Genomic DNA, 27507 nt, shown 5'->3' on the forward strand with positions numbered 1-27507 from the left:
GTAAAAATAAAAATTATGAACAACAAAGTGACAACAAATACATACCTATGAACAAGTGAATCTAAAAATCAAGTGAATAAAAAATCTGGTGAACAGAATAAACTGGTGAATATAATAGAATCAGAGGCATAGAAAGGGAGTGGACTGATAATTCTTTGGGGAAGGGGGTGTGAGGGGTGCAGGAAGACAGACAAAAATCTTATACCTATGGTAGAAGACAGTGGCGGGGGGTAAGGGCATGGGGTGGGGTGGGGTGGGGAATCAGGTGGAGGGTAGCTATGGGGGGAAAAAAGAGGAATATCTGTAATAATCTGAACCATAAAGATTTATTCTTTTAAAAAATCATCTCAAAAGTTTGTTTATGCCTTGGCCAGTGTGGCTCAGTTGGTTGGGCATTGTCCTATGCACCAAAAGGTAGCTGGTTCAGTTCCTGGTAAGACCAGTTTTGGGCTCCATTCCCCACTAGGGGACATGCAGGATGCAGCTGATAGATGTTTCTCTCTCACTGTCTCCTTAAAAAAAGAGAAAAAAAAATCAATGAAAAAATGTTTGTTTATATTATATTCAGTTTTAGTTTTTCACAGTTATTCCCTAAAAAAAGAGGAAAAATCAATAAAAAGTTTGTTTATATTATAATGTTTCAGTTTTTCACAGGATTATGTCTTTGCTTTAGATTTTATTAATTTTCCTAAAAAATCTGTATAGATTTCTGTAATACAAGGTTTTCACATGTTTTATTAGATTTATTTCATATATTTGAAGTTTTTGGTGTTCTTCAGAATGGTATCAATTTTAATTTTATTTTCTGATTTTTGCCTATATAGAGGAACATAATTGATCATGCATAGTAATCATGTATTTATCAACCTTAATAAATTTGCTTATAAATCTACTAGCAGCCTGGTGCACGAAATTCATGCTCGGGAGAGAGGGGGTCCCTCAGCTCGGCCTGCATCCTCACAATCCGGGACCCCTCGGGGGGATGTCGGGCCTAAATCATCAGTCAAACATCCCTCTCGCAATCTGGGACATTGCTTTCACCAGTGACCATACTTTTCATAGAGGTGAAAGGCATCTTGCTGTTGTAGGGGCAGCTACATTTTTTTTCCTGATTATAAAAAGTAGTACATAGCATGATCTTTCTGAGGCCGTAGTACCATTTTCCCCAACTTATGGGTAGAAAAACTGAAGCAGAGTGAAGTTAAGTAATTGGCTTTGTCACACAGTTTTACTAGTAAGTGTCAGAATCAGGGCTGACCATAAGATATGCAAGCCAGAGTCCATGCATGTCATCAATGCATCATCCTGTTTTCTCAGTGTTAGAGTAGCCTTGCCAGGTTTTAATTTTTAAATCTAAGAGACTCTTCTCAATATATAGGGTAGGGTCCCTAGGCCTGGCCGGCGATCAGGGCCATCTTTGGGGTGACTGGCAGGCGGGGCGATTGGGGGGCCCCCGTTGGCACCCGCCTTGGCTGTCTACCTGGCGCTGCCCGCTGGCCAGACCCACCCCTCAATCACCGCTGCTGGTCACCTTCCGCTGGAGGAGGTGACCAATGGGGCGCTCGCTGGCTGGCCCTGCCCCCCCCCGATCACTGCTGCCGGTTGCCTCCCTCTCATGGGGCACACACTCAATGCAGATGCTCCTGTGTTGAATGTCTGACCCCTGGTGGTCAGTGGCATCATAGCAACTGGTCATTCTGCTGGTCGTTCCACCGTTCAGTAGATTTACTTATTAGGGTTTTATTATATAGGACTAGTTTTCTATAGATTGTTTTTATTCTATATAAATGGTTCTGTTATGTCATCTGTTATATACATCATTTCTTTCTCCTTTTCCTTTTGCCTTATTCAACGGATCTGATTCTACTTTTAAATAAAATATGAGGTAGTAGACATTTTTGTGTCTTGTCTGGAAAGCTTGCATGGAAAGCTTTCAACAGTTTACTTTAAGTATGATGATTGGTGGGGTAGGGGGTTGGTAAAAATCTTTCATCATATGCAGGAAATTTTCTATTTTTTCTGTGTCAGAGAGCTTTTGCTGTGAATGGATTTTGAATTTTATCAAATGCCCCCGCCCCATTCCAATGACCATACAAATTACTTTGTTATTGTTGAGAATTACATTGATTGTGTTTTTCCACAATATATTTCTTAACAGCTGAGGTATAATTCACATACCATAGAATTTAATAATTTTAAAATTCTGTGGGTTTTGATATACTCAGAGTTGTCAGATCATCATCATGATCTAATTTTAGAAATTTTTCATCACTCTAAAAAGAAACCCAGTATTCATTAGCAGTTGTTCTCTATTCTCCACTGCCCTAGTCTCCTCTGTCCCCCATTCTATTAAAACAATTTTTTTATTAAAGTGGCTTTAGTTTCATTGTTTGTCTTTATAAATATAGTGTCTATTTCAGTCCTCATAGAATAAATCATATAAGTTGTAATGTGACCTCAATGTAGCAGATTTTTTTTTCTTGGAGTTTTTGTTAGAATTTTTTACATTGTAAAAAAAGCAAAGATAATAGACTATAAGATTCTTTTTAATTTTTTTTTAGCTGTTTGCCAGTTTTTCACACTAAAGTTTGGCACCCCTCATACCCTTGACCCTGAGAAGTGCTTCTTAGCTCCTATTACTTATAGAAAGTGGGCATGGCTCTTTCTGCTGTTGCCACTTTTGCCAGAATGTGTTTCACTTAATCCAGTGGTTCTCAATCTTTCTAATGCCGTGACCCTTTAATACAGTTCCTCATGTTGTGGTGACCCCCAACCATAAAATTATTTTCATTGCTACATAACTGTAATTTTGCTACTGCTATGAATCGTAATGTAAATTTCTGTGTTTTCCGATGGTCTTAGGCTCTATAGCAGTGGTTCTCTACCTGTGGGTCGTGACCCACAGGTTGAGAACCGCTAGCAGCGTCGCCTAAGGCCATCGGATAACACAGATATTTACATTACGATTCATTAACAGTAGCGAAATTACAGTTATGAAGTTGCAACGAAAATAATTTTATGGTTGGGGGGTCACCACAACATGAGGAACTGTATTAAAGGGTCGCGGCATTAAAAAGGTTGATAACCACTGACCCTGCTCCTTTGAGTTTTGACTTTCTGGATTAAAGTCCAGAATGGGTATATCTGATTAGAAAACCTAATAGCTATAAGGCAGGCTGGGATGCAAGAATCTGGTATTGCCAGCTTTTTTTATTGGGAGGTGATATCTGATTACCATCAGATTTGAAATGTGAGGACATTCCTAAACATAGCAGGGGACCCAGATGTTGAGTGGCCTTATTGCTATCACATGTCTACTCCCAAATAACAGACATCCCGCTTTGTTCTCTCTTTGTTCTTCAGATGTATTTATTTCCAAACCTATTTTGCAATTACATTTCATATTTTATAGCCTTTTTAACTTTTTATATTTCTAAAAGATCTATTAATTTTTGTCCTCCCAAATCCATTTCTTCCTTAGTCTCTAATATCTCAGTAACTTGCATTACCTCATTGCTGTAAATGTACATCTTGATTTCACATTACCTTCATTTTCCACAAGCACTCCATCAGCAAGTCACATTTGTTTTACCTGTGATACATTTCCCCAGTCTCTCCAGTTCCACTGCCAAAGATGATTCTTGCTTTGTCTATTGCAGCTTGATAAAGTTTCTTGCTTTTCCCTTTTTGAACCATTCTCTATTCTTTACTCAGAGTTTTGTTTTTGTTGTTGAGATGGTACTAGGGATGCCCACTCATTGGTGTTTATGAGGACCTTAACATACAGGTCTGAGTCATAAATCATTTCTAAATCCAGTTGGCTACTTGAGGCAGTGGTGGCTTTGTGGACTTGGCATGTCCTTTAGGAACATTTATCCCCTGCCTTTTTTTGATAGCTTTGTCCTTCACTGATAGCATTTGAAATGTAAGTCATATTTTGTCACTCTGCTGCTTAAAATTCACCAGTAAGTGCCGCCCAGTATAACTTTCAGTGTAGATAGAAATGTTTTATATATGCAAGGTTCAATATGATAGCCAATAGCCATATGTGGACATTGAGCACTTGAAACATGGTTGATGCAACTGAAGAGCTGAATTTTTAATTTTAAATAAACTCAAATAGCCTGGCTAATAGTGTATTGGACAGCACAGCTCCATTGGCGTCCCTTCTTTCTTAAAATAGAATCCAAAGTCCTAATCAAGAACTTCTACGATTTGGCTCTCGCTTATCTCAATAGCTTCATCTCATACCATTCTTTCTCTTGGTTCAGCCACATTGGCTTCCTTTCTGCTGCGAGAAAACACCAAGCCCCTTTTAAACTCAGGGCCTTTGCTGATGCTGTCTACCTGGAGTACTCTTCTTCTTTTTTAAAATACGTTTTTATTGATTTCAGAGAGTGGAAGGAAGAGAAAGAAAGGGATAGAAACATCAGTGATGACAGAGAATCATTAATTGGCTCTTTCCTGCATGCCCCCTATTGGGGATCAAATCCATGACTCGGGCATATGCCCTGACCAGGAATCAAACCATTGACCTCTAGGTTCATAGGTTGATGTTCAACCACTGAGCCACACTAGCCTGGCTATTTTATTTTATTTTATTATTTTTTTTGAATTTTATTTTATTTTTCTTTTATTAAGGTATTATATGTGTACATATCTTACCATTGCCCCCCCACCCCACTCCCATACATGCCCTCACCCCCCAATGTTTTGCATCCGTTGGTTACTCCTATATGCATGCATATAAGTTCTTCAGTTGATCTCTTATTTCCCCCACCTCTCCCTAACCTTCCCGCTGTAATTTGACAGTCTGTTTGATGCTTTACTGCCTCTGTATCTATCTTTTTGTTCATCAGTTTATAATGTTTTTCATTATCCCCAAATGAGTGAGATCATGTGGTATTTTTCTTTCATTGACTGGTTTATTTCACTTAGCATAATGTTTTCTAATTCCATCCAGGTGCCTAAAAATGGTAATAATTCCTTCTTTTTTATGGCAGCATAGTATTCCATTTGTAGATGTACCATAGTTTTCTGATCCAGTCATCTGCTGACGGGCACCTAGGCTGTTTCCAAATCTTAGCTATTGCAAATTGTGCTGCTATGAACATAGGGGTGCATATATTTTTTCTGATTGGTGTTTCTAGTTTCTTAGGATATATTCCTAGGAGTGGGATTACTGGGTCAAATGGGAGTTCCATTTTCAGTTTTTCTGAGGAAACTCCATACTGTTCTCCACAGTGGCTGCACCAGTCTGCGTTCCCACCAGCAGTGCACGAGGGTTCCTTTTTCTCCGCATCCTCGCCAACTTTGTCCTTTGTTGATTTGTTGATGATAGCCATTCTGACAGGTGTGAGATGGTATCACATTGTCATTTTGATTTGCATCTCTCTGATAATTAGTGACTTTGAGCATGTTTTCATGTGTCCCTTGGCCTTCCTTCTGTCTTCTTTGGAAAAGATTCTATTTAGGTCCATTGCCCATTTTTTTATTGGATCATTTATCTTCCTTTTATTAAGTTGTATAAGCTGCCTGTAGATGTTGGAGATTAAACCTTTATCAGTGATAACATTTGCAAATATGTTCTCCCATAGAGTGGGGTTTCTTGTTGTTTTGTTGATGGTTTCTTTTGCTGTGCAAAAGCTTTTTATTTTGATGTAGTCCCATTTGTTTATTTTCTCTTTGGCTTCCGTTGCTCAAGTGGCAGTATCAGTGAAAAAGTTCTTTCGGCATATGTCTGAGATTTTGCTGCCTGTGAATTCCTCTAGTATTTTTATGGTTTCTTGTCTTATATTTAAGTCCTGTATCCATTTTCAGTTTATTTTTGTGTATGGTGTAAGTTGGTGATCTAGTTTCATTTTTTTTGCATGTATCTGTCCAATTTTCCCAACACCATTTATTGAAGAGACTATCTTAACTCCATTGTATGTTCGTGCCTCCTTTGTCAAATATTAATTGCGCATAGTGGTTTGGGTCGATATCTGGATTCTCTATTCTATTCCATTGATCTATATGTCTGTTCTTGTGCCAGTACCAGGCTGTTTTGAGGACAGTGGCTTTGTAATACAGCTTGAGATCTGGTATTGAGATCCCTCCTACTTTATTCTTCTTTCTCAGGATTGCTGTGGCTATTCGGGGTCTTTTTTTATTCCAGATGAATTTTTGGAGAGTTCTTTCTAGGTCTGTGAAATATGCCCTTGGTATTTTAATGGGGAGAGCATTGAATCTATAGATTGCTTTGGGTAGTATGGACATTTTACTGATGTTGATTCTACCAATCCATGAACATGGTATGTGCTTCCATCTGTTTACATCTTCCTCTATCTCTTTTTTCAGTGTCCTGTAGTTTTCCGCGTATAGGTCTTTTACCTCCTTGGTTAGGTTTATTCCTAAGTATCTTAATTTTTTTGGTGCGATAGTAAATGGGATTGCTTTTTTAGTCTCTCTTTCTGTAAGTTCACTATTGGTGTATAGAAATGCCATAGATTTCTTGGCGTTAATTTTGTATCCTGCTACATTGCCGAATTCATTTATTAAGTCTGTTAGTTTTTTGATGGAGTCTTTCAGGTTTTTTATGTACAGTATCATGTCATCTGCAAATAAGGACAGCTTTACTTCTTCTTTTCCAATTTGGATGCCTTTTAATTCGTCTTCTTGTCTAATTGCAATGGCTAATACTTCCAGTACGATGTCGAACAGGAATGGTGAGAGTGGGCATCCCGGTCTTGTTCCTGTTCTTAGGGGAAATGGTTTTATTTTTTGCCCATTGAGTATGATGTTAGCTGTGGGTTTATCATATATAGCTTTTAGTATGTTGAGGTATGATCCTTCTATTCCCACCTTGTTGAGAGTTTTTATCAAGAAAGGGTGTTGAATTTTGTCAAATGCTTTTTCTGCATCAATTGATATGACTATGTGATTTTTCTCTCTCAATTTGTTTATGTGATGTATCACATTTATTGATTTGCGGATATTGTACCATCCTTGCATTCCTGGGATAAACCCTACTTGGTCATGGTGTATGATCTTTCTGATGTAGTGCTGGATCCGATTTGCTAGAATTTTGTTGAGGATTTTGGCATCTATGTTCATGAGGGATATTGGCCTGTAATTCTCCTTTATTGTGTTGTCTTTATCTGGTTTTGGTATTAGGGTGATGCTGGCTTCATAGAAGGAGTTTGGAAGTGTTCCTTTCTCTTGAAGTTTTTGGAATAGTATGAGGAGGATAGGTTTGAGTTCTTCCTTGAATGTTTGGTAAAACTCTCCTGTGAAGCCGTCTGGCACCGGGCTTTTGTTTGCCGGAAGCTCTTTGATGACTGCTTCAATTTCTTCCATAGTTACTGGCATATTGAGCTGTTTAGATTCTTCCTGATTGAGTTTTGGAAGGTTATATATTTCTAGGAATATGTCCATTTCCTCCAGGTTGTTCAGTTTGTTGGAATAGGGTTGTTCGTAGTATTTTTTAACAACCCTTTGTATTTGGGCGGAATCTGTTGTTATTTCACCTCATTCATTTCTGATTTTGTTTATTTGGGTCCTCTCTCTTTGCTTCTTGGTGAGCCTGGCTAGAGGTTCATCAATCTTGTTTATCCTTTCAAAGAACCAGCTCTTGGTTTTGTTGATCTTTTGTATTGTTTCTTTGGTCTCTATGTCATTTATCTCTTCTATGATCTTTATTATTGCCTTCCTTCTGCTTACACTGGGCTTTTCTTGTTGCTCTTTTTCTAACTCTTTGAGTTGTAGGGTTAGGTAATTTATTACCATTGTTTCTTGTTTTTTGCAGTAGGCTTGCAGAGCTATGAACTTTCCTCTCAAGACTGCTTTCACTGTGTCCCACAGATTTTGGATTGTAGTGTTTTCATTGCCATTTGTTGCCATGATGTTTTTTGTTTCTTTCTTGATCTCTCTGGTAACCGAGTCATTGTTTAATAGCATGTTTTTTAGTCTCCATGTATTTGATTTCTTTGTGTTGTTTTATTGTAGTTGATTTTCAGTTTCATGCCACTGTGGTCTGAGAAGATGCTTGATATGATTTCTATCTTCTTGAATTTGAAGAGACTTTGCCTATGTCCCAACATATGGTCTATCTTTGAAAATGACCCATGTGCACTTGAGAAGAATGTATATTCTGTGGCTTTGGGGTGAAATGTTCTGAAGATGTCAATTAATTCCCTCTGGTCTAGTGAGTCATTTAGGATTGATGTTTCTTTGCTGATATTTTGTTTAGAGGATTTCTCCAATGGTGATAGTGGGGTATTAAAGTCTCCTACTATGATTGTATTGCTGTCAATTTCTCCCTTGATTTCCTCCAGGAGTTTTTTATGTATTTGGGTGCTCCTGTATTGGGTGCATATATGTTTACCAGAGTTATTTCTTCTTGTTGGATTGCTCCCTTTAGTATTATGAAATGGCCTTCCTTATCTCTTGTTATGTCCTTCACTTTGAGATCTAATTTGTCAGATATAAGTATTGCTACCCCAGCTTTTTTTTTCAGTTCCATATGCCTGGAAAACCTTTTTCCATCCCTTCACCCTCAGTCTGTGTGCGTCTTTTTTTTTTAAGGTGGGTTTCTTGTAGACAGCAGATATATGGGTCTTGTTTTCTTATCCAATTCGTTACCCTATGTCTTTTGATTGGGGCATTTAATCCATTTACATTTAAAGTTATTATTGATAGGTACTTATTTGTCGCCATTTTTATTCTTTACCCCTGTGTTCCTTCTTCGCTTTCTATTTCTTTTCTTTTTTTTTTTTTACAGCAGACCCTTTAGCATTTCTTGCATTGCTGGTTTGTTGGTAATAAATTCCCTTAGTCCTTTTTTGTCTGTGTAGCTCCTGATTTCACCTTCAATTTTGATTGATAGCCTTGCTGGGTATAGTATTCTTGGATTCCGACCCTTCCTTTGCTTGACTTTGTATATTTCATTCCATTCCCTTCTGGCCTGATGAGTTTCTGTTGAGAAATCAGTCGCTAGTCTGATGGGGGTTCCTTTGTATGTAACTTTCTGTCTCTGTCTTGCTGCTTTTAAGATTCTTACTTTGGCCGAAACCGGTTTGGCTCAGTGAATAGAGCGTCGGCCTGCGGACTGAAAGGTCCCGGGTTCGATTCCGGTCAAGGGCATGTACCTTGGTTGCAGGCACATCCTCAGTGGGAGGTGTGCAGGAGGCAGCTGATCGATGTTTCTCTCTCATCGATGTTTCTAGCTCTCTATCCCTCTCCCTTCCTCTCAATGAAATATCAATAAAATATATTTAAAAAAAAAAAGATTCTTACTTTGTCGTTGGAGTTTGCCAATTTAATTACAATGTGCCTTGGCGTCGGTCTTTTGCGGTTCATTTTGCTTGGGACTCTGTGAGCTTCTTGGATTTGTGTGGGTTTTTTCTTCCCTATATCAGGTAAATTTTCTGTCATTATTTCTTCAAACAGGTTTTCTATTCCTTGCTCAGCTTCCTTTCCTTCTGGAACCCCTATTATGTGGATGTTGTTTTGTTACGTGTTGTCCCAAAGTTCCCTTATGCTCTCCTGCCTTTGAATTTTTTTTTTCTAGAAGTTGCTCTACTTGGGTATTTTTTCCCATCTTGTCTTCTAGCCCACTAATGCGGTCCTCTGCTTCTTCTAGTCTACTCTTGATGCTTTCTATTGAGTTCTTTACAGCAGTGATGTCATTTTTCATTTCTTCTTGGTTCTTCTTCATTCCCTCTTGGTTCTTGCTCATATAGTCAAATTTTTCTTCCATTCTTTTCAGCCACCTTATGACCATTTCTCTGAATTCTTTCTCTGGAAGGTTGCTTGCCTCCATTTTGTTTACTTACTTTTCTGGTGATGCCTGCTTTTCTTTCATATGTGGGCTGTTTCTTTGTCTCCCCATGGTCTCTCTTCTCTGGATGTCTGGTTATGTAGTTCTCTCTCTCCTGCATTTATTTAAAGGCACAAAATACAGCACTACCAGGTATAACACACAAGGCACTGAACAGAAATGTATTCACGATATTAATAACCTCCAATAAAGGTGACCACCAGAGAAAGCAAATTAGGGGATAGGAGAGAAAGAACAAGAGGAAAAAGGAAGAAAGAGGGAGGGGGGAAAGGAGTGTCAAAATGAAATTGGGAAAAGGAAAAAAAAAGTAATAGAGACAAGAAAGAGACTAAGGGAGAAAGGGGAACAAACTATATATATGGGGATAAAACTCCAATAGAACAATCACTAATCTCAGCAAATGCCAGCAACAGGTACCTGGGGATTAATACAAACTACAACACCAACTAATATTGAGTGAGGTAAGGAAAAACAGAAGCACAAAACAAACAAAAAAATAAACAAAAGAAGAATAAGCAAAACAATCTCACAAAAAAGCATAAAAATTCCTTATAATCAACATTCAAGCGAACAACAACAAAAGGACAGAGAGAAAAACAATTTTTTGGATAGTTAAGACAGCGAAGAGAGAGGTGTGTATGGATTTAGAGCAGGGGATTGGAGATTAGATATGTTAGTAGGGTGAACTTTTAACAAGGGGTAAACAGAAAGAATAGGGGTAATCTAAAGCAGGAAAGGGGTAAGATAAACAGGACACCAAACAGGGTAGGTTAGGAAGAGAGTGATGGAATAAAGATGTAGTAAAACGATGCTAAAGGAAAGATGAAAATAGAATGTAGAACACTAATCCCAAAATAAAATGAAGAGAAAATAAAATGACACTTTTAAAAAAAAAGATAAAAAAGCAGTAGTAATAATACGGATTGAAAATAAAAATGTAATAATTAAAAAGGTAAAATCAAGTGAGGAAAAAAGAAAAAATTAGTTTCTTGAGTAAAAGATGCAAAAAATGAAAATAAAAAAATAAAAAATAAAAATAAAATGTGGAGTAGTGAAGGTCATTCACTTCCTCTGTTGTTCTGTTTGGCACGCCTGTTTCTCAGTCCGGACAGTATTGCAGTTCCCTGCATTCCACTGCTCTTCAGTGTTGTAAACCAGTCCTGATTTTAAGCAGGTGGTGTGTCTTAACTTCTCGTATTCCTTTATTTTTGATTACACAAGAGTCAATTTGTGATTCAGCCCCTGGGTGGCAGTGTTTCTGGATTGACTTCTGGGTCTATCTATGGCCTCTCTAGGCAGTGTTAGAGCCTTCTTTCCCTGTGGTACTCACTACTGGTTTGTGGGAGTGGGCTGCCTCAGAGCTGGCTCTCTGATGGTCACTCCCTGCTCCGATCCCCAGGTTCCAGAAAAACACTTTCCCCTGCAGTCTCCCAGGGTGTCCCCAATTGGGTGATCTTATGTATTGGGCTTAGTAATCAGAAGCAAGGATTTGAAGAGGAAAAAGCCCAAGTGTGCGAACTCCGGGGCTGCGCGCAAGTCTCAGCAGCCGGCACACCTTTGAAATTCTTAGGGTGTCCCTGCACGTCAGATCAAAATGGGTTGCTTTTCAGAGAGCCCTTCTGTTAGCAGCTCTGAGGACCCCCTTCCACATTCACGGATCATGCCAGCCCCAACAGCCACGCATTTTTCTAGGCACAGACTTCCCTGGTCTTCCAGCTCCGGCAAAACGCGCGTTCCTCTCTCCCGCCGGGACCAGAGACCTCACCATATCCCAGGTGAAATCTGACCTTTCCGTGGTGGAGTGTAGAGCTCCTCTGAATCCGTGTGTTTGCGCCAATTGGGGACCGGCGTTCTGGGGCTCACAGCTGTTCCATGGGTGCCGCAGTTGTGGATTCTCAGGCTTCCGATAAGCTCCACTTTCCCGTTCAAGATGGCGCAAACTCCTCATCGGTGCCTGTAGCTCCAGGAGGGGACCCAGCCGCAGTGGGGGCTGCCAGGTCAGGGGAACCCCGTCTAGCAGTCCCCCACCTTCTTCTGGAGTTTAGCTGTCCCTTAACTTGCCAACAAACACTCCTCGTGCGACCCTCAGCTGTTCTTTCTTTCTGCTCCGGGACAAGGCTCATAACATGTCTGTCTATTCCGCCGCCATTTTTCTCCCTATTTTATTTTTTAAATGCAGTTTTATCCCATTCTTAGAAAATATGGTGTGATATAAAAATGTACATCTATAAATTATGAAAGGAGTTATCTTTCTATAGCAAATTTATTCTTTATTTCAAAACTAGGGCCCAGTGCATGAATTCGTGAACCTTGAAAGGAACTGTGGGCCGCGAGGCTGCAGTGGGCATGGGGGGGGTGTTCTCGGCCAATACTCTGTGCCCCCCCCCGGCCCTTCCCACCATGACCCTCGGTCCCCTGTCTGCCAGCGGCCCCACTCCCGCTGCCACCGCTCCCATGCGGTGACAGCTCCAGTCCCACTCGCACCCACTGACGGCACAGAGCAATTGGGACCATCGCCAACAGCGGGTGTGAGCAGGGCTGGTACCGTCAGCGGGTGCGAGCAGCGGCTGCTGCCCCAATTGGCCCCTCAGGAGCAGGGGAAGGTGGAGAAGCCCTTAGGGGCAATCAGGGTCGGCAGCCGCCACTTGCACCCGCTGATGGTGCTGATGATTGGGATTGGTGACGGGTGCTGGCAATGGGTGCAAACAGCGTCTCTGGTGTTCACAGCAGGTGCCAGTGGGGCCGGTGCAGGCAGCAGGTGCGAGCACTGGCTGGGACCATGGCACACAGAAGCAAAGTATTTTCAATAAAAACCAGAGGCTTACCTCAATGACAGTGCCCAGTGCCTGGCCTTGGTCTGACATTTCCACTCACCTGCTCCACCATCCTGCCGAGGCTGATGCCTGCCATGTCCCCCACGCGTCCCCTGGTGGTCAGCGCATATCATAGCGACTGGTTGTTCAGTTGTTCCACCGTTTGGTCTATTTGCATATTAGGTTTTTATATAGAGAGAATTATTCAGTTGGTAAAAATGTAGTTGACATAACTTTTCAGTAATATATTATTGCTTAAAACAGGGTTATGGCTATATTGTGGCTCAATTAGGAATACAAATGAAATAGAGGATGCTGAGTTTTTATTTTTATTTATTTTTTAAAATATATTTTTATTGATTTCAGAGAGGGAGAGAGAGATAGAAACATCAATAATGAGAGGGAATCATTGATCAGCTGCCTCCAGCATGTCCCAGACTGGGGATCCAGCCCGCAACCCGGGCATGTGTCCAGATTGGGAATTGAACCGTGACCTCCTGGTTCATAGGTCGACGCTCAACCACTGAGCCAAGCCAGGCAGGTGATGCTGAGGTTTAACATAGGAAATAAGCAGTTGCTTTTGAAGTTAGTGGTTTGAATTTTCTTAATAGCTAACTCTGGGAACATGATTTAATTTATATCTATGTGGATAGTTCATGAAGGCTACTGGTAAGTATGCTTGCATTATTATTTGTTTAACTCTGTGATACACTTAGTTAATATTTATTCCCTAACCCCTTCCGTTTTGTTTTTTCTTTGATTTTAGGATCATCATGCCCAGAGTTCATAACACAAAAAAGCCCCTGACATCTCAGATTTCTTGTTTGACAAGTGAATCTTATGAACAGCTGGATTTTTTGCCTGATAAACTAAGAGCAAAGCTGCTTCCTTTTCAGAAAGAGGGCATCGCTTTTGCCCTTAAAAGAGATGGCAGGTAAGGTACTTTTTTCAAGACATGCTAAAAATGTTAAATCCCTGGCAAGTTTCATAAAAATCAAAGCTCTGTGCAAAGCTGTGTGTGTGTGTGTTGTATACATAGTCTTTTGTTAATTTAGTTTACTGGATCATGAAATAATAATTTCGAGATATGTCTTATTTTGCCTTCATTTGTGAATGATATTTTGGTTGGCATACAACTCTACATTGATAGTAATTTTTTTCTTAGCACTTTGAAAGTTGTAGTCTGCTGTTTTCTGGTTTCCACAGTTGCCATTAAAAGTACACTCCCAAGTCTCAAAATATTACCCTACAGGTGGCTTATTAATTACAAAGGGAACAATTACAAAATGGATAATGTTAGACAGGCATAATGTGGTACACGGAAGGTGTATAGCATTTCTTAGTGGTGTTCTTCCTAGAAATTCTTGACCTTATGGTCATAAGGAGGCAGTCAAACCAGTTCAGAACGTGGAACATTTTTTCAGGATAACTGACCTGAACTCTTCATATGAACCAGTGTCATGAGTGAGAATGTTCTAAACTGAAAGATAATTAAGAGCTACAATATCTGAAAGTAAAGCATACATTTTGATTAGGTAATGGATAAGTACAAAGGTAAACTTTTTTAATTATTTTTTTAAGTTTAATAAATTTTTACTGTTCAGATTATTACAATTGTTCCTCTTTTTTCCCCCATAGCTCCCCTCCACCCGGTTCCCACCCCACCCTCTGGCCTTACCGCCCCCCCCAACTGTCCTCATCCATAGGTGTACAATTTTTGTCCAGTCTCTTCCTGCACTCCCCACACCCCTTTCCCCCCGAGAATTGTCAGTCCACTCCCTTTCTATGCCTCTGATTCTATTATATTCACCAGTTTATTCTGTTCATCACATTTTTTATTCACTTGATTTTTATTTATTTTTATTTATTTTTTTAATATATTTTATGGATTTTTCACGGAGAGTAAGGGAGAGGGATAGAGAGTTAGAAACATCGATGAGAGAGAGACATCGATCAGCTGCCTCCTGCACACCCCCCACTGGGGATGTGCCCGCAACCCAGGTACATGCCCTTGACCGGAATTGAACCTGGGACCCTTCAGTCCGCAGGCCGACGCTCTATCCACTGAGCCAAACTGGCTAGGGCTATTCACTTGATTTTTAGATTTACTTGTTGATAGACATGTATTTGTTGTTCATAATTTTTATCTTTACCTTTTTCTTTTTCTTCCTCTTCTTAAAGAATACCTTTCAGCATTTCATATAATCCTGGTTTGGTGGTGGTGAACTCCTTTAGCTTTTTCTTATCTGTGAAGCTCTTTATCTGACCTTCAATTCTGAATGATAGGTTTGCTGGGTAGAGTAATCTTGGTTGTAGGTTCTTGCTGTTCATCACTTTGAATATTTCTTGCCACTCCCATCTGGCCTGCATAGTTTCTGTTGAGAAATCAGCTGACAGTCGTATGGGTGCTCCCTTATAGGTAACTAACCGTTTTCTCTTGTGCTTTTAATATTCTCTCTTTGTCTTTTGCTCTTGGCATTTTAATTATGATGTGTCTTGGTGTGGTCCTCTTTGGATTCCTCTTGTTTGGGGTTCAGTGCGCTTCCTGGACTTGTAAGTCTATTTCTTTCACCAGGTAGGGGAAGTTTTCTGTCATTATTTCTTCAACTAGGTTTTCAGTATATTGCTCTCTCTCTTCTTCTGGCATCCCCATAATTCGGATGTTGGTACGCTGAGGTTGTCCCAGAGGCTCCTTACACTATCTTCATATTTTTGGATTCTTTTTTTCTTTATGCCTTTCCGGTTGAGTGTTTTTTACTTCTTTGTATTTCTAATCTTTGACTTGATTCTTGCGATCCTCTAGTCTGCTGTTAGATCTCTGTATAATATTTTTTATTTCAGTCAGTGTATGCTTAATTTCTAGTTGGTCCTTTTTCATATCCTCGAGGGTCTCACTAAATTTATCGGCCTTTTCTAGAAAATTCTTGAAAAACCTTATAACTGTGGTTTTGAACTCTATATTCAGTCGTTTGCTTTCCTCCATTTCTTTCATTTGTGACCTCTTTCTTTGTCTCCATATTTTGGCTGCTTCCCTGAGTTGATAGAGTAGCCTTGTGTGCTAGGTGTCCTATAGGGCCCAGTGGCCCAGCCTCCTCAGTTACCTGAGGTTGACACTCTTGGTGCACCCCTTTATGGGCTGTGTGCACAGTCTTGTTGTAGTTAAGTGTTGATTATTGTTGGTATCACTGGGAGGAATTGACCTCCAGGGCAATTGGCTGTGAAGATCAGCTGTGTGTACGCTGGGAGAACTGCTGTGCTGGAGATACCCTTATGAGACAAGTCTTGCAAAAGCCTCTGTGCTCAGCTTGGATGGGGCAGAGTCTCAGGGCAGAGCAGACAGCATTGGTTTCCTGTCAGCCCTGCCCTAATAGACCCCTGTGTGTCAGTGTCCCGTGGTAATTGCTGCAAGCACCTCTGAGAGAAAGCTGCCCTCGAGTTCCACCCGCTGCCAGACAGTCCAGTTTCTCCTCGAATGAGTCTGTGTCCCCAGAGTCTCTCACGGAACTGGAGTTCAGTGCAGTTGGGAGCTTTTGTCTCCCTCCTGCTTGAGAAAGCCAGCCGCGTACTCAATTGCCTGCCCTCTCCGCGCGTGCGCCTCAGTACCTCTGCCTTCCACAGTTCCTCTGAGTCTCAGTGTGCTTATCTCTTTCCTGACAGTCCAGTTTCACCCCATGTGAGTCTGGGTCCCCAGAGTCTCGCCCGGAACTGGAGTTCAGTGCAGTTGGGTGCTTTTGTCTCCCTCCCGCTTGAGAAAGCCAGCCGCGCACTCAGTTGCCAGTCCTTTCCACGCTCGTGTCTCAGTACCTCTGCCTCCTGCAGCTCCTCTGAGTCTCAGTGTGCTTTTCTTTTTCCTTCTAGTTGTAGAATTTTCACTTAGCCAGCCTTCCTGCGGTTCAGGATGATGTCCATTTTGTCTTTTAGTTGGAGTTTTGAAATTGTTGTGCGAAACAGCAGTTTAGGTGTTTACCTATGCCGCCATCTTGGTTTCTCCCCCAAAGGTAAACTTTAGAGGACATTTTTCAGATAACTGAGAAACTTTTATCTGGACTCTATTAGAGTGATGTTATTGAATTAATGTTGATTATCTTATACTAGAGGCCCGGTACATGAAATTCGTGCACGGGAGGTGGGGGGGAGTCCCTTAGCCCGGCCTACAACCTCTTTAATCTGGGACCCCTCAGGGGATGTCCGACTGCCTCTCGCAATCCGGGACTGCTGGCTCCTAACCTGCCTGCCTTCCTGATAGCCCCTAACCCCTCTGCCTGCATGATCGCCCCTAACCACCTCTGCCTACCTTTCTGATTGCCGCTAATTGCTCCCCTACTGGCCTGATTGCCCCTAATGGCTCCCTTGCTAGCCTAATCGCCCCTAACAGCCTCTGCCTCGCCCTGCACCTGGGATGCTGGCTTCCCTCCCTCTGGCTGGCCACAGGCACCCCGGGTCCTGTGGGCGGGTGGCTTCACCCAGGTCACAGTCGCAGGCACCCGGGACCGTGGACCGGGCAGCTTATCCCTCTCCTGGGCCACAGCCACAGGCAGTGGCGCCCGGGACTACAGGGCGGGCGGCTTGTCCCTCTCCTGAGCTGCAGCAGCAGGCGCTGGTGCCTGGGACCACGGGGTGGGCAGCTTATCCCTCTCCCGGGCCGCAGCCTGGCTGGTCCCCATTCCTCTCTCAAGAGCTCATTTGTGCCTGGTTGGTCCCTATTCCTCTCTCCCCAGTGTTTAGTGTTTGAGCAGTTATGGCATGTTGGTGTGAGGGCGTGACGACCATTTGCATATTAGCTCTTTATTATATAGGATGAGGTAATGGTGTTGTAGATGAATAGAATGTTCTAATTCCTGGGATGATAAAGAATTTTGGGGTAAAGAATTCTATTTGCAGCCTACTTTCTACCTTTTTTCCAAAAGGGAAGGACATGTTTATGTTTCAAAAAACTTTGAGTGTGTCAGCTAAAATGTTAACAGAGTGAATCTGGTGTGTGGTATAAGTATGTTTCAGTGTATTATTCTTTGGCTTTTCTGTGAGTTTAAAAATTTCCAAACCAAACCAAACCAAACCAAACCAAAACAACCCTCCCAACACACACAAGGGAATCAGTCTAATTTTCATTCCTTTGTAAATCATTTGTTTTTATCTGTATCTGATTTTAAGATTTTATTTTTGTCTTTGGAGTTCTGTAGTTTTACTATAATTTACTCAGTATTTTTTTTTAATAATCCTGCCTGCAATTATAGTGCATTTTAAAAAAAAATATATATATATATATTTATTTCAGAGAGGAAGGGAGAGAGAGATAGAAACATCAGTTGGGAGAGAGAATCATTTCTTGGCTGCCTCCTGCAATACCCCCTCTGGGGATCGAGCCTGGAACCTGGGCATGTGCCCTTGACTGGAATGGAAACTGGGACTGTTCAGTCCGCAGGCCGATGCTCTATCTATTGAGCCAAACCGGCTAGGGTGTATTATAGTGCATTTTTATTCTGGGATTTGTATCATGTTAATTCTGGAAAATTCTCAGCATTATCTCTTCAAATATTTATTCTTATCCATTCTCTGTATTATCTTCTGCAATTTCAATTAGACTGACCTTTTTACTCTATTGTATACTTTTATTAATTTTTCATATACTTTCTGTCTTTGCTACATTATATATGTTTTTAAAGATCTCCCTTATTGTTCATTATTCAGTTGTTCTAATCTGCTGTTTAACTCACCTACTCAGCTTGTAAAAAACTTAGAATAGTGTACAGATCATAAGTGTACAACTTGAAGAATTTTCACAGTGCACCCATCACCAAGATCAAGAAAGGGAATTATATTACTAGCATCCCCAGAATCTTCCTCTTGCCCCTCCCAATCACTATTACCTCCCTCCTTTCCAAGGGTCACCACAGTCCTGACCTCTAACACTGTAAATTACTTTTACATGTTCAACTATATAATTGTAATCATGCATGTATACATATACTTTTTTGTGTCTGGCTTGTTTCACTCAACATGATTGTGAGATCCTTTTATATTGTTGCATGTGTTTGTACTTGATTTTTCCCCATTGCCACATAAAATTTCACTGTGTAAATATACCATGATTTATTTATTGATTCTACTGTTGGTGAGCATTTAGGTTGTTTCTAGTGTGGGGCTCTTAGAAAAACAATGCTATGAACATTCTTAAGTAAATCTTTTGTTAAATATGGATACATTTCTCTTGTGCATATACGAAGAAGATAAAAAAAATGTGCATATATTCCACTAAGTAGCTAATGTCTGTATTAGTTTGCCAGGTCTGTCTTAATAAAGTACGTACCACAAGTAGGTGGATTACACAAGAGAAATTTATTGTCTCACAGTTCTTGAGGCTAGAAGTTGGCTCTTAGCATTGCCTTTAAATTATAGAAATAATTATCAATTTTCATACAAAAACGTTGTTGGGATTGTGCATGGGATTGTTTTGCATCTACAGTTCAGTTTGGGGAGAATTGATATATTTATAGTATAGAGTATTTTAAAAGTATTTTAATCCATGAATGCGAATTCTTCCATTGCTCGCCATTTATTTTCATCTCAATGATTCCACCTTTTATTTAACTTTAATAAGGTTTTATAGTTTTTAGTGTATAGTTCTTTTACATATATCATTAAATTTATTCTTAGGTATTTAATATATTTGATGCTATTACAATATGTCCCCCAACCCCTGGCCTTTTATTTATATTTTAATTTTTGGTTTTCTCTTTGTTTGGCTATCCAAAAATTTTATTATAATATACCTACATGTGGTTTTTGTTGCATTTATAGCTTAATCTGTGGGTATATGCCATTCATTAATTTAGGAAAATTCTTAGTGGCTGTCTCTTCAAATATTACTTTGCCCCATTTTTTTCTGCTTCTTAATCTCCAGTTATAATTATACTAGAGGCTCGGTGCACAGAATTCATGCACGGGGGGGGGGGTTCCCCTCAACCCATCCTGCACCCTCTCCAATCCAAGACCCTGTGGGGGATGTCCGACTGCCGGTTTAGGCCCAATCCTAGGATTGGGCCTAAACCGGCAGTCGGACATCCCTCTCACAATCCTGGACCGCTGGCTCCTAATCGCTCACCGGCCTGCCTACTTGGTGACCCCTTACTGCCCCCCCTACTGACCTGGTTGCCCCCAACTGCCCCCCCCCCCCACTGACCTAGTCACCCCTCACTGCCCCCGCTGCCAGCCTAATCACCCCCAACTGCATCCCCTGCCAGCCTATTTGCCCCTAACTTCCCCCCCACCAGCCTGGTTGCCTCTTACTGCGCCCCTGCCGGCCTGGTCGCCTCCAACTGCCCCCCCCCCCTCCGGCCTGGTCGCCCCTAACTGCTCCCCCTGCTGGCCTGGTTGCCCCCAACTGCCCCCGACTGCTGGCCTGGTCGCCCCTCACAGCCCCTCCGCTGGCCTGGTCTCCCCACGCAGCCTGCTGTTCAGTTGTTTGGTCATCCCTCACTAACCCCCCTGCAGGCCTGGTTGTCCCATGCAGCCTGCTTGTTCAGTCGTTTGGTCGTCCCTCACCAACCCCCCTTCCAGCCTGGTCATAGGCAGCCATCTTGTGAGGGGGTGATGGTCAACTTGCATATTACCTCTTTATTACAGGATTAGACCTTTTTTGGTGCCCCAGTATCTCTTACCTTCTTTTTCATAATTTTTTAATTTTTTAAATTTTTGTGGCTCAGTTGGATATTTTTTGTTTACCCATATTCTTATTTACCAATCCTATCATTTGCTGTTAAATAAATCTATTACATTCTCTTAAGGAAGAGACCACCACTCACAATACCTGAAACCAAAACCTGTTCAATATGTCTGAAAGAAAGTACCTGAATTTTTTACATGCTAAGCAAGGGAGAACTGGGCTTATTAAACAGGCTCTTTAAACAAAGCAAAGAGTTGGTATTGTATCAGGCTTTGGGGAAGTCTGGAGAATTTTAAAAAGCTGGAGAGTTTAAGGATTTGCTGAATGTCAGAGTATAGTTTAGGGATTAGTTGAGTAATGTCAAAGAACAGTCAGTTCTTCCCTTTCTTGTAATTGGAGAATCGGAACATTTTATTTTCTGTTCTTGATGTCATATAGTGTATTTTTAAGTCCTAGAATATCCAGTTCCTGGCTGCCTATTTATGTTGATAGTATCCTATTTCTCGCCTTGCTTTAATTTTCTTATTTGTGTAATATTTACAACATACTTATTTTACATATCTGAAGTCCTTTGGAAGCTAATTTTGCTTTTTGTTGTTCATGATGATGGTTTATTTCCCAATGTATTTTCTAATTTTTTTAAAAATTTTGTTTTAGTAATTAGATAATCTTAATCTCTGGAAATCTTGAAGAGACCTAAAGAGTTGGGTAAATTGTTTTAGGAAGGATTTGTAAAGTAAGTTCCTATTTTACAGTTTCCCAGGTCAGATAGGCAGTTTAAAATTCAAAACCCCAAATTCATTTTCAGATAGGCTTATGATTTCTGATGATTAATTTTCCCCTCATGCTAAACTTTGAGTTTCCTTAGTGGCTTTAAAAAAATTAGGTGTAATTAAATTTAATGAAATGCACAGGTTTAGGTGTACAGTTCAGTGGATTCTAATACATATGTATATGCCTGTGTTTTCAAAACCTCAGTCAATATAAAGTACATTTTCATTACCCAGAATAGGCCTCTTTCTAATCAACCCCATCCCCCTGAATTAGGCAACCACTGATCTGAAATCTATCACTTTTATTTGGAAATAACTTCAACTTTTAGAAAGTTATTTTATAAAATATAGCCATACTTATCACATTCAGGAAATTTAACTTCCATATAATACTTTAATCTTCATATATGTTGTCAATTGTACCAGTAATGTCCTTTTAAAGCATTTTTTTTTAGCCCAAGATCCAGTCCAGGATCACTTATTATATTTAATGACATCTGTTTCCTTTAATGTAGGGACAGACCTTTAGCCTTTCATGACACTGGCAATTTTTAAAAGAATATAGGCCAGTTTGCCTGGTCAGTGTGGCTCAGTGGTTGAGCGTCAACCTATGAATCAGGAGGTCATGGTTCGATTCTTCGTCACGGCACATGCCCAGGTTGCAGGCACGATCCCCAGTGTGGGGTGTGTAGTAGGCAGCTGATTGATGATTCTCTCTCATCATTGATGTTTCTGTCTCTCTCTCCCTCTCCCTTTCTCTCTGAAATCAATAAAAATATTTAAAAAAAGAATATAGTCCAGTTTATTTTATAAAATGTGTCTCAAATTTTTAAGTTTTATCAAGATAGTGTTTAGATTATGCAGTCCTTTCTGGATTAGTACATAACTGAGAGCTAGGTTGTGTTCTTCTGAGGACATTGCTTTTGAAGGCACACTGTATCTTTCAGCTTCTTACTGTTAATGTTAATTTTGATTACTTGTCAAAGTGTTAATGATTTCTCTACCATATAGTTACTTTTTGCTACGGTAAAATTGTTGCTTACTTAGCAATCAGCTAACATGAGAGATTGAGACCATGCAAATATGCTGCTTCTTATCCAATTTTCCCTCTTAGATTTAGCATTCATAGATGATTCTTATTTAAAATAATTTTTTATGACAGTTGTAAAATGATGATTTATTAATTGACATTCTACTATAAGGAACAGCCTTCCCTGTGCTCCTATAGTCAACCTGACCTTCACCCACTCCTGTCTTTATCCATCCATCAATCCATCAATCCATCCATCATCCTTCTATCCTTAGGATAGACTCATGGATTCCTATTATATTCATTGGGTTATAATTCTATACTGTGCCATATCTTACTTTTTTCTATTTTGGAACTTGACAGACAGAATCATGATGGTTTATATGTGTCTGACTTCTCTTACTCAACATTTTTTGACATTCATACATGTTTTTATCTCTAAATATAGGACAGTTATTTTGTTCATTCACTTACAAATGGACATTTGGGGTGGTTCTAGTTTAGGAATCTAATGGACAAATATGGTTTTAACATTCTTGGACAAGTATTTTGTGGATATATTTTTAATTCTCCTGCTAGGTTTTATGTTACGTGTCTGTTTAACTGTAACAATTGCCCAACTTTTTCCATCCATTAGCAATGTACAGTATGAGAGATCTAGATGCTCCACCTCTTTGTGAGTATTTTTTATTGTCAGCTTTTTCATCCTAGTCATTCAAAATGAATGCATCTTCAAGTGGTAGCTCATTGTATTATAATTTGTATTTCCCTAATGACTAATGATGTTGGTGTCTTTCCCTGCACTTCTTGGCTATTCTTATATATATAACTAGAGGCCCGATGCACGAAGATTGGTGCAAGAATAGACCTTCTTTTCCCTGGCTGCCGGCACCGCCTTCGCTCCGGCTGGGAGCCACCTTTCCACCTTCGCTCCAGCCCAGAACCGCCTTTCTGCCTTGGCTCTGGCCAGAACCACCTTCCGCCTCTCACCTTGTTGCATCAATTTGCATATTCCCTCCTTATTGGCTGTGGGCGCCGCCATCTTTGTCACAGAGTTATGGTCAATTTGTATATTCCGTCTTTATTAGATAGGATATATATTATTTATACATTTGCATATATTATAAATGTGTATTAATGTTTGCCCATATTTTGTAGTCTTTTTATTATTTATTTATAGGAGTTATTTTTATATTCTGCATACAAAACCTTTGCCTGATATATATATTACTAGAGGCCCGATGCACAAAATTTGTGCAAGCGTAGGCCTTCCTTCCCCCAGCTGCCAGCACCAACTTCCCTCTGGCACCTAGGACCCGGGGTTGCTTACCTTCAGCCTCCAGGAGACACCCAGGACCCAGGCTTGCTTCCCTCCAACCACCCGTAGGCACCTGGGACCTGGGCTTTGCTCCGGCTGCCGGCAGGCACCCGGGACCTGGGCTTCCCTCCGGCCCTGGCTTTGTCTGGAAGGACATCCAGTCTAATTAGTATATTACTCTTTTATTATTATAGATAAATATTTTCTACCAGTCTATAGCTTGTCTTTTAATTCTCCTTATGGTATTTTTTGATGAACAGAAATATTTAATTTTGATAGAATCTAATTTGTTAAATTTTCCTTATATGGTTAGTACTTTTCATATTGTCATCAGAAGTGTTTTTCTACCCCAATATGGTCTTCTTGTTTTGTATGGGAAACTTTATAGTTTTAGCCTTTATTTTTTGGTAGAAGATTTATCTCAAATTAATTTTTGTGTATGGGGTGACATAAGATTTCTAGGTTCAGTTTTCTTTAATACTGATACCTATTTATTCCACAGCATATGTGGAAAAGTCTGTTCTTTTCATAAATTACTTTGGCATCCTTGTGAGAAAGCAATTGACCAAAGATGTATAAATCTATTTCCCGGTGGTTTCTTTTTGCTATAGGTCTCTTTTTCTATTGTCAGTCATCCCTTTTCCATTTTCACTTTTTTGTAGCATTCTTAAGCTCAAGTTTTCTTTAGGAGTCTCTTTTCCACTATATACTTTGTGTATATTTAAGATGTATTCCTATGGCTCTGATTGGCTAAATCTTAAGTTTCCCTGTTGATGCTGTCTGAAGACACCTTCATTGTGTCCTGTGGTCTTGACTTTCTCTTTTGTTTCTGTCTATTATAAATTTTTTTTACTTTTCTTCAGATCTCTCTGCATTTTAAAAGATAGTATTTTATCTCAGTTAGCATTTCTACTGTGTTTCCCTGAAAATAAGACAGTGTCTTATATTAATTTTTGCCCCCAAAGACACGCTAGGTCTTATTTTCAGGGGATGTCTTATTTTTCCATGAAGAAGAATACGGTACACATTTATTGTTAAATGAAAATAAAGGAAATTTATTACCTGTATACGGTACGGTAGTACGGTAGTTGTCAACACAAACCAGACAAACTGAATCCTACAGTATCAAGAATTTACTCATTTATTCAATGACAATCATGTCATCATCTTCTGGAACATCATAACAATCCAATTCCTGAATTTCCTGGTGAATTTCTTGTGACTCCATTTCTTTCGGAATCAGTGGACCAAATCTCTCATGTTTAGCAATAGCACTGTCTTTAAATGAGTACTTCTTGTCAAGGTAGCCTGCTCGTAGTGTATTTGCAATGCAACTGTCAGTGATTTTCTCCCATGAATTCTTCACCCAAGTCTCAACTTCTTGCAGTTTAGGTTTCACAAAGTTTCCACACTGATTTCTCTCCATTCTATTTTCAATGTAGTCATTAATTTCCATGCGCAAATTGTCTTTGAATGGCTTGTTTATTGCAATATCAAGAGTCTGGAGATAGGCCGACATTCCTGCGGGAATCATTATCGGATCTATTTTTCTTTCGTGAAGAAATGTTTTCATGTCTTTAGCGCGGTGAGTGCTGGCTGCATCCCAGACTAGCAGACCTCTTTGGCTCCCTAGCATAACAAGCGGCAGCATTAAATCGACCCACTTCCTTATAACTGCTTGTGTGGCCCAGGCTTTTTCAGTTTCAAGAATAAAAACGCCCAAAACACGTTCAATCTTTTCCTTCTTGCCCTTAGAAATGATTAAAGGTGGGATTTTAGTGCCATCCAGACGAATTTCCAAAATACAGGAAACATGTGCACTTTCATAAGCAGTGGAGGGAATGTACACTAAGGAGGCACCCCGCTGTTCAATTGTTGTTTGAGATGATTGGCCCATAAACACTGTAGTTTCATCCATAGCAATCATGTTGGAAAGATTGTATTTAGAGAAGTCAGCATCATCAATAAAGGACTTGAATGCAAGTGCTCGCTTAATAACTTGAGTATCTTCCAACCTAAACAATGTTGTAGATCTTCTTAAAGACAGTTCACTTCGCTGAAGGAAATTATCCAGCCAGTGTTGTGATGCTTTGAAGTCTTCGGGGGCTGTGTCAAACTGTGGTGCCATTGCAAGGGCAAATTCTTGAATCTGAGCCCTATTCACAACCAAAGCCTTTGCTCTCCTGTCAACAACCCATTCACAGATCAGGTCTTCCAGCTTGGAAAATAATGGTTGCTGACCTGATCCACACTTGCACTTTTTAGCAATTCCCTTGTCCACTTGTTCAATGAGGTTACCATACTCTGCTCGCCATTTTCGGACCAATCGGATACTCAACATCTTCTCTTTGCAGAAAGCAGTAAGATTTTGGCCCCAAGAGTCTTCCACGATTCCTTTCTTGTACTCCACGGAGTAGCTTTTTCTTTTTGCACTCATTTCTAGGGGTAAAAAAAAGGAATTGGGGTATCAAGGTGGGGGGAGGGGGATCACTCAAAATGACACAGGGGGGATCAGAGGGGGGAATCAAAATGGCACAGGAGAATCAGAGGGGGGATTACCATTTTAGTAACCACTTTTGATCCTCCTGTGTCATTTTGATTGTCCCCTCTGACCCTCCTGTGTCATTTTGATTGTCCCCTCTGACCCTCCTGTGTCATTTTGATTGCCCCCTCTGACCCTCCTGTGTCATTTTAAGTGATCCCCCTCCCCCCACCCCTGTGCCACTGAACACCTTCACCAGACATCCCCCCTACCCCTTTATCAGACATTTACCCCCTGGGGCCTGCCTGGGGACTGTCACTGGGCTTGCTGGGGCCTGAATCTGGGCTGGAGCAGGGTCTGCCACTGACTGAGAACCTTCAGTCATCATGAAGGCGGCCGCGAGCATCAGGTAGTATCACCAGAGACAGACCAGCACTCACCACCTTCGCTGCGTCCCGTCCGCTCTAATCCTCCTGTTCTTCTAGACGCATCTGCGAAAGTCTCCTCCTCTCTCCCGCCCCGCGCTCACTGCTCACTCCGACCTCTGCTTCGCCTCCACACAGCAGTGACGTCAGGACTCGGCGTAACGTCACTGGTTGCTTGACGCCAGTCGGGGCGGCCCTAGCGACCAGTTTACGGTAAATTAATTTTCATTCTGAGACAGAGCCTGGGTCCTTATTTTCGGGGGATGCCTTATATTTCACCCAGAAGGAAACCTGTAAGTAGGTCTTATTTTCGGAGGATGTCTTATTTTCTGGGAACACGGTAGGTATTTGCAAAGGAAAGGATGTTGGTTTTTTTCCAAAGGTGGAGATGGTGCTCCTTTAAATTTTGTTTAAATATATTTTTATTGATTTCAGAGAGGAAAGGAGAGGGAGAGAGAAATATCAATGATGAGAGAGATAATTGATCAGCTACCTCCTCCACGCCCCCCACTGGGACTCAGCCCGCAACTTGGCACATGCCCTGACCGGGACTCGAATCCTGACCTCCTAGTAGACACTCAACCACTGAGCCACACCAGCTGGGCAAAGGAAAGGGTTTTTAGAATATCTAAACCACTACAGTACTGATAGCATAAATCTTACTGTTAAATTTTCATTTATTTGGGATTATGATCTATCATTATAAAATAAACTTATAAAATTCCTTCCTTCCTTTTGTACTCTGAATTTAATCTTGTGCAATTACTATTCCAGCAACTATTTCTTTCTGACCTTATTTTCCTAGGATGCCTTTACCATCTTTATATTTTCAATGTTTCTGAGATATTTCCTTTAGATGAGTTATTAAGTTTCAAAATAAGATTTCACTTTGTGATTCAGTTTGTCTTTTCTCTTAAGTAGTATTAATCTCACTTTTATTCATTGATACTAGAGCTATATTTGGTTTTATTTCTGTCATCATAATAGTTATGATAGTTATGGTTTCTGTTTCTAAAACTGTTACTGTATAATCACTAGATGATCCACTCAATACAGGGTGGGGCAAAAGTATGTTTGAAGTTGTTCTTATGGGAAATAATACAATAATTAATCCTATCTAATAAAAGAGTGATATGCAAATTGACCATCACTTGAAGACACAAGATGGCTGCCCCCATGTGGT

The 27507-nt window shown here is 40.5% G+C and overlaps 1 protein-coding gene across 1 annotated transcript in view; it reads left to right on the top strand.

The window, feature by feature from the left end:
• The window catches only part of ZRANB3 (zinc finger RANBP2-type containing 3), a 273693-nt gene that overhangs the window by 13343 nt on the left and 232843 nt on the right, over positions 1–27507 (top strand). Inside the window, exon 2 of the mRNA XM_080670095.1 lies at positions 13400–13567. Within this exon, the coding sequence (XP_080526221.1) occupies positions 13407–13567 (161 nt within the window). The 5' untranslated portion in view covers positions 13400–13406. The remainder of the gene's footprint in view (positions 1–13399; positions 13568–27507) is intronic.

This window comes from Plecotus auritus, assembly GCF_963455305.1.
Source record: "Plecotus auritus genome assembly, chromosome: 5".
Lineage (NCBI taxonomy): Eukaryota > Metazoa > Chordata > Mammalia > Chiroptera > Vespertilionidae > Plecotus > Plecotus auritus.